The sequence below is a fragment of the Echinops telfairi genome, unplaced genomic scaffold (genome assembly GCF_000313985.2).
Source record: "Echinops telfairi isolate 266 unplaced genomic scaffold, ASM31398v2 ScPeMD7_7475;HRSCAF=8513, whole genome shotgun sequence".
Classification (NCBI taxonomy): domain Eukaryota; kingdom Metazoa; phylum Chordata; class Mammalia; order Afrosoricida; family Tenrecidae; genus Echinops; species Echinops telfairi.
In genome coordinates this window covers 31633544-31641100 of record NW_022111379.1, presented here as the reverse complement: position 1 = coordinate 31641100, position 7557 = coordinate 31633544, and the positions used below count along the sequence as shown (strand labels likewise).

At 47.2% G+C, this 7557-nt stretch overlaps 1 protein-coding gene across 1 annotated transcript in view; it reads left to right on the top strand.

Moving 5' to 3' along the window:
* TBC1D2B (TBC1 domain family member 2B) overlaps positions 1–7557 on the top strand; it is a gene marked incomplete at its 5' end in the record, with an annotated part of 106262 nt that overhangs the window by 48328 nt on the left and 50377 nt on the right. The window contains one exon of the mRNA XM_004699720.2: positions 4494–4659. Within this exon, the coding sequence (XP_004699777.2) occupies positions 4494–4659 (166 nt within the window). The remainder of the gene's footprint in view (positions 1–4493; positions 4660–7557) is intronic.

The window sequence follows — 7557 nt, the reverse complement described above, 5'->3', positions numbered from 1 at the left end:
GCTTGACACAATGCATTGTGATAAGAGCTGTATGAGCCCCCAATAAAATGATTAAAAAAAATAAAAAACACACCCATTTGTTGTTACATGATGACCATTGTATGTGCCACGCATTTTTAGTGTAGTCGACCTGGTGGGAGTTGAGACCATAGACGTAGATGCAAGCATTTCGATGCCTAGCAGATGTTATGCAGCACAGCTCCCTGTATGCTTGAGTCTCACCAGTCTGTCAGTAATGCCCAGCATCCAAAACAAGCTCCCATGTTGCATTTAGTTGCTATTGTGGGAGAAAAGAGGGACCCCAACAAATTATCATGGGTCCAGCAGGCGCAATTGTACAGTGATAATAAGTAAAGATTATAGTAAAGTCATAGAGAGCATGAGAGATAGAAAAGAGATTGAAGTAATGGAGTCAGACATAATTCATGGTAGCATGCTCACCTCAGCCCCGCTTGGTCCTCCTGGGGAGACCCGAGAGCGAGAGCAGGAGAGGCCAACTTTATTGTGAACCAAGGGTTATAGCTACTTAGTGGGCATGATTACAGGTAACAACACGTCACAGGAAGGGGCAGTACATAAGTATACACATCATAGGAAGGGGATGAGCTAGGGGTGTGCACATAGGAATGGGAGGGACAAGATGGGTGGACCCTAGATTCATGATGGCGGCCTAATCTTGGTCACCCTTGGGTGGGCTTGACCTCTCAGGGGTCTCCTACAAGGAAACAGACAAATACTATCCTTATCAGAAGGGAGTGGGTCCTACTTGTTGTGGGATAAACAGTGGTGACTGCTTGCTCTAGATGGCTGATAACCCTTAGGGAGAATATCTGTGATCTACTTCTGTTGGCCTCCAAGTGTATAGTCACCTGCCACGTGGAGCCAGCAGCTAAGTTTGGCATATATTTGGGGAAGACAACTTGGGAGAAATCTTTGTTTCCCACATGCTGTGATTCTTTTTCTCAGTTACCAATTGCTCCTCAGTCAGCTCTAACTCATGGCAGCTCCATGTGTGTAGAACTGCGCTCAGTAGGAGTTTTAAAAAACAATTTTGTTGTTGCTGAGAATATGCCCAGTGAAAAAGTACACCAGCCAATTCTCGGTTTCTGCATGGACAGTTCAGTGATACTGATGCAGCCTTCAGGTAGTGCAGCCATCCCTGCCCTCCCCTTCTGAGTCGAACCTGCCATGAACACAAGCTCACTGCCCCCAGAGTGCCTAGGGAATCTTCCTGTTGAGTTGCTAATGTTAATTTCATCCCACATAGATAGAACTTAAAATGAGTACAGTGCTCAAGAATTCTCTCTTAACTGGGCAAGCTAAACATTTCTTTTTAATCATTTTATTGGGGACTTATAGCATTCCATACATCAATTGTTTTAAGCATATTTGTACATATGCTACCATCATTGTGTTAGTATGTGGTGACTAGAGAAACAAATTTATAGACACTCATATGTATAAGGAAGAGCTGTATATAAAAGAATAATTATATATTAAGAAAACATCCCAGCCCAGTCCGGATCAAGTCCTTAAATGTGATATTAGCCGATATGTCCGATACCAGTCTTGTAAATTCCTCTTCAGACTCAAACGCAATACATACAATGACACCAAGTGCAGGAAGATGTCTTGTGGATCCAGTGGTGGTGGAAGCATCTTAGTGGTGGCGTGGGTCTCCACGTGGCTCCGCCAGCTCCAAGGCTCTGGCTGCCATCAGCATAGCTCCATGTGTCTTGTCAGCAGGAGTGTCTCACCAAGAGATGAAGCAGAGAGAGGGAGGAAGGTAGAAGTTCCCAGAATCCTCAGGAGAAGGCCAGGCCCACACAGAGGCCTCATTAGCTGTGACCTGATTGCCAGGCAAGTAGACAGGAGATTATGTTATCTGCAACAGTCATCATTTTCTAAACATTTACTTTCTATTTGAGCCCTTGGGATGAGCTCCTCTTTTTTCCCACCCACTCCCACCCTCATGACCCCTTGATAAATTATAAATTATTATTGTTTTCATATTTGGCACTGACTGCTGTTTCCCTTCACACACATTTCTGTTGTTTATCCCCCTGGAATGTGGGGATTATGTCCCAATTATTGTGATCGGTTACCCCTTCCTCCTCATTGCTTGTTTTTAAGACTTCAGGGGATATTTTTAAGCTTGAAAGATGATCTCAGACCAACCACCTTCGTAGGGTCATGTCCTAAATAAATCTTCAAGATGTGTGCTCATCTGTTTAAAAAGTTATTTTTTTCTCTGAATATCAGTTTCAGCATTTCCATTCTGATTTTGCTGCCACAGTAACAACTGATAGGACCAGTGTGTCAGGAGCTTTATTAAAGAGAGGTGTGGCCCAGATGGTTGATGGTGAAGTAATGTTAAATTCTGCCCACAAATAGAGCCTCTTCTCAGAATGATGATGTCATTTGGAATAATACAACCAATGTGTATAGTTGAAACTGCTTTCTTTAAAAGTTAAAAATGGCCAACTTTTCATTATAAGAAGTTTTAAACCAATATGAAAATAGAATAGCATGATTACCCCATGTTTTTAGTAGTTTCAGTAATGACTGTCTCATATCTAACCTTGTTTTACTGAAGCCTGTGCCCACTTTATCCTCGCATGTGACTGTGGAGAAACTCTTGGACAGTGTGTCATTTCAGCCTTAAATTTTAAAGCTATTCTAAGATTCTGTGCATGTCCCTGTGGATTTACTGAACTACTGTGACATGCAAACGTAGTTTTCCATGGTCACTATCTACAACTAGACACAGGTACTCAGTGTGAAGCCAGCAGCCAGTCCACAGGAGAAAGAGGTGACAGATACAGTCTTCCGGACCACAGTCTGTAAATTAGCACAACATAGTCCACAAAGACAATGTTGTACTTCCGACTTTGAGGAGTAGTGACGAGGGACATACAGCTTATGACACGTGAAAAATATTTAGTCCAGTGGACCACACAAGCACCAGTCCCACGACCCAGAGACCAGAAGAACTAGTTGGTGCCCAGCTACCACTAGCAGTTGCTCTGATAAGGAGCACATTAGAAGGTCCTGGATAGAGTTGGAGGAAACTGTGGGACCGACTAACAAAAAAGACCAGGCTTATTGGTTGGATGGAGACTGGGGGAACTTCCACGACGATGATCCTCAGTACCCTTCAGCACTCAGGTTGGTCGAATCACCAACCATTTACCATCAAAAGGGCAGCCTTTTGCCCGGGGATGTAGTTCGGGGGTTAGGAAAGGAAGGGGAAAGGAGACAGGCGACACTGGGAGGGAGTGGCAGAAGTGATGGGACCTTGAAAGGACTGAAACCCGTGAGTCGAGATGAAATGTGCCATAGTTGTTGAATGTAAGACTGGTAACTGCTCTGTAAATCTCCGCCCAGTCACAGTGACAGGAGGGGAGAGGAGAGAGTCCACCTGCTGGAAAGTCCGGAGTGCAGGTCAGCTCTGCCCTGCAGGTGCTGGGAGTCAGAATGGACATGGCAGCTGTGGGTTGGGCTTGGCTTGCTTTATGGGAAATTCATGGAAAATGGAATTAGAGGACACTGACATTTTCCTCTTTATACATAGATATGTTCTCCCCACTGCCATATAAAATAGCTGGTGTCGGATTTGCATTTTGCTTTTTTTTAATGCTTTTTGGGGAGCTCTTACATCTCATCACAATCCATCCATTCCTCCAGTGTGTCAAGCACATTTGCACATATGCTGCCATTATCATTTTCAAAGCATTCTCTTCCTACCTGAGCCCTGGTAGCTGCTTCCTGCTTTTTTTTTAACCGAGCAATATATCCTGGAACTTCCTTTTCGGTATAGTTGAAAGGACCCTCATCCCAGGTTTACTCATCTATGAATCCTGAGACAGCAAAGGAAATTCCAGTATATTCTCTTCCTGGGCTGACATCATTATTACTGGCGTGAGATATATCACAATCATACTTTGTGAAATAATGGATCTTTTGTGAATGGAGAAAGTTTCAGAATGCAGACGTCACCCATAGATTCTGTGTTTAGGTGCAGTACATTGTGGGATGGGGAGCCCTGGTAGCAAAGTGGGTTACACACTGGGCTGCTAACTACAAGGTCAGCAGTTTGATACCACCAGCTGCTCCCTGGGAGAAAGAGGAGGCTTTCTACTCCCATAAACAAGTACAGTCTTGGAAAGCCAGAGGTAGGTAGTTCTACTCTGTCCTAAGGGAGGGTCATTGAGGTGTGTGGGAATCACCTCAATGGCAGTTAATGGATTTTTGCATTTCAAAATATACATCATAATATATGGAGTGTCTCATAATTGCCTGATTACTTATATTTAGCATTTATATGAGGTAATGGAATTTTTCCACAGACTTTTTGAAGCTGCCTCGCTTTCATGCATGTATGTGCCTTGAATGTATTTGAAATAGTGCATCAAGTCAGCGTTCTGCTTAGCGTATCCAGTTCCATGTGGTACAAGCTTTGAGTAACTGACATACGTTTGTCTCTCTTTCAGATTTAATGTACCCGCACCCAAATGCCTCTGCAGAAAAAGCCAGAAATGTCCTAGCTGTGGAAACTGCCCCCGGCGAGCTGGTGGGAGAAGAGGCTGCAAGCCAGCCGGCCCCTGGGCACCCCACTTCCATTAACTTCTCATTGAAGCAGTGGGGCACTGAGCTCAAGTGAGTTGGGAGAACCGGCCTCGGGACTAGAAATGCACGGTCTCCGTTGCTGTCCGTTATGATTGTGTCTGTGGAATGTGTGGAGTGACCGTGGTCCGGCTGGGAAGGGCTGTGCTGTCCACAGCACACTGTCTCAGGCAGCGTGGCTGTACTCTGCCAGAGTGCCTGATGCCGTACCACCCACCCGTTCACAGTGAGGGCTTCGTTAATTGCTCCACTTGGTGAGGTGGGTCATGTGGGTGTCATTTGCAGAGGTAGGAGCTGGCTCAGGGCTAGTGCTGGCCTAAGGTGGGAGGGGGGGTGGCAGGGCACCAGGCTCCTGGGGGCCAGCCCCAGGCCAGGCCAGCAGAGCCCACCACCAGGTGTCCATTGTCGTCCTCCATAGTGCCTGTGGCCTGTGGAAAGTGGAGGTGCCATTTCTGTTGTGGGGTTTTGTTTTAAGTAAAAGCTTTACAATTCGTACGTGAACTGTACTAAAGTGTACAGTTCAATCGTTTTCATCTGTTTGGAGAGCTGTGTAACCACTGCCACAATCACTTTTAGAACATTTTCTTCACCCCAGAAAGCAACCTGTACCATGAGCAATCACTCCCCAGTCTCACCTCCTCTGTCCCCAGGCCCTGGCAGCCACTAGCATACGTCCCGTCTCTGTGGATTTGCCTGGTCTGGGCATTTCATATCATTGGAATCAGACCACGTGTGTCTGTGTGGCTTCTTTCACTCGGCATGGCCTGTGGAGCGAGCTCTCTGGAGTCACGTGCATCAGTACTTCATTCTTATTGCCGAGTATATGTCACTGCCTGGCTGTACCACATCATATTATCTATTCATTCGTTGGGGGCTCTTAGTCCCCCTTTTATTTAGCAGTTACGAATCGTGGGCTGTGAGCATCCGTGTACAGGTTTTGCCGAGGCCGCTTTCAGTTTGCTTGGGGACGTACCAGGAGTGGAAATGCAGGGTGATGCTGCTGAACTGCGGGAGGGACTGCCCGACTGTTCTCCAGAGCGGCCACACCTCCCGACTCCCCACCAGCAGTGGCCGAGGGCTCCCGTGTCTCTGCATTCTGCTGACATTCCTACTGCCTGCCTTTGTCACTAGAGCCATCCTGGCGGGCACGAATCGGCTCCTCGTTGGCTTCTGAGTTGCGTTGCCCTGGGCGGCTGGTGGTGTAGAGCCTCTTCTCTTGTGTTCATTGGACAGCGCAGATCTTTGGAGAGATTTCTATTCAGATCCTCGGCACTTCTCTGGTCGGCTTATCTTTATGGTAGGGAGCTGTAGGAGTTCTTTTGGTGGAGATAATTTAACCCCCTTTGGTAGTCAGACTCTCGGGAGCCTCGGCTTACACTAGAAGATGAGCATTTGTAGAGGGCTTGTAGAGGTGACACTTGGTGGGACACTTGGAGACTGTCCCTCGAGGCCCCAGCCATGATTGTCGTCCCTCCGTGGGGCCCTACTGGTGTTTTGGAGGCAGGGGTAGTTGCACTAGTAGCTGCCATCCCAAAAGATGCAGTGTTTCAGAAAATAGCTTCTTCAGCCTCCCTCATTTGTGGTTGAATTAAGTATGAAAATGAAGTTTATTCTGAAGTTTAGTTCTTAAGATAAAAGTGTCAGGTCTTTAAATTCGAAAGGGAAATAGTAGCGAACCTGAATAGCAGGTGACAGGGTGCCCAGAGCTCAGATGATCAATGTTTATCTTCTGAGGGCGATTCTTGCACCTGCAGCAGCTGGGCTGTGCTCGTCCGTCCACTGCCAAGTCAATTCCTGCTCATAGCGTATAGACAGGGTAGAACTGCCCCTGTGGGTTTCTGAGATGGCTGGTGGTTTCGAATTGCTGACCTTGTGGTTAGCAGCCCAGTACATAACCACTATGCCACCAGGGCTCCTTGTGTTGTGCTGAGCCTCTGACAAGACTTCGTCTTGCGTCATCTGGACATGCTCTCAGGAGGGACCAGCCCCCTGGAGAAGGCCACCATGCTTGGGAAAGTAGAGGGGCAGTGAAGAAGGGGAAGGCCTTCCATGAGAGGAATTGACCCGGTGCCTGCAACAGGGGTGCACACATACCACTAACTGTGAGCAGGAGGGCACAGGACCGGGCACTGTTTTGTTGTGTTGTGCATGGGTTGCTGTGAGGGGTAGGCCACTGGGCAGCACCCAACAACCGCAGCAGCAGCACAGTGGTCGAGGGCCCGACAGTTCAGTTCCCATAGGTGGCACTTGCTAGCTGGGTAAGCTGGGCACTAATTTAACTCTGGGCTTCAGTTCCTCACTTGTAAATGGGGATGACTGTGGGTCATGAGATTAACGTAAGGAGGATCCGTTCATGTGTATATGTGTAGAACAGTGCCTGGATGAGGGTCAGTGGATGTGGACGTGGAGGTGGAGGTGGAGGAAGAGGGGCCGGGGAGGAGGAGGCGAAGGCGGCACGGCTCCGCTGCATCTGACAAAGCCTTCCTCCACCTGGACCATCGGCCACTTTCTCAAAACCCTGATGCTATTGGCAGTTGGTTCTTATGGTTGTTTGCATTTTTACTTAGGGCAGAGTTTTTGCAGGTTTCAGTAAAGTACTTTGGATGCAGAGACTTTACTGACCATAGACATAGTATTTTATTTCTGTATTATAAATTAATGGTTCAGTAGTTTTTTTATGCCTTCAAATGGTACCAAAATTAAGAATGTAGTTAGGGCTTAAAGGGCTAATTTAGTGTTCTCTGCCATGGTTTTATCATTGGCCAGTACCGTTGTTGTCCTCTTAGCCAGCTTCCACTTCATCAGTTCTGTCTACCTGACATCTTCCATTCATTCCCTCGGAGCCATGGTCTGCAGGGTCTCTATTTTGCCGGCCTGCGGTGGCCACGCCTGTGCCTCCACCAGCAGCTGCCACATACTTGCCAAGAGTCA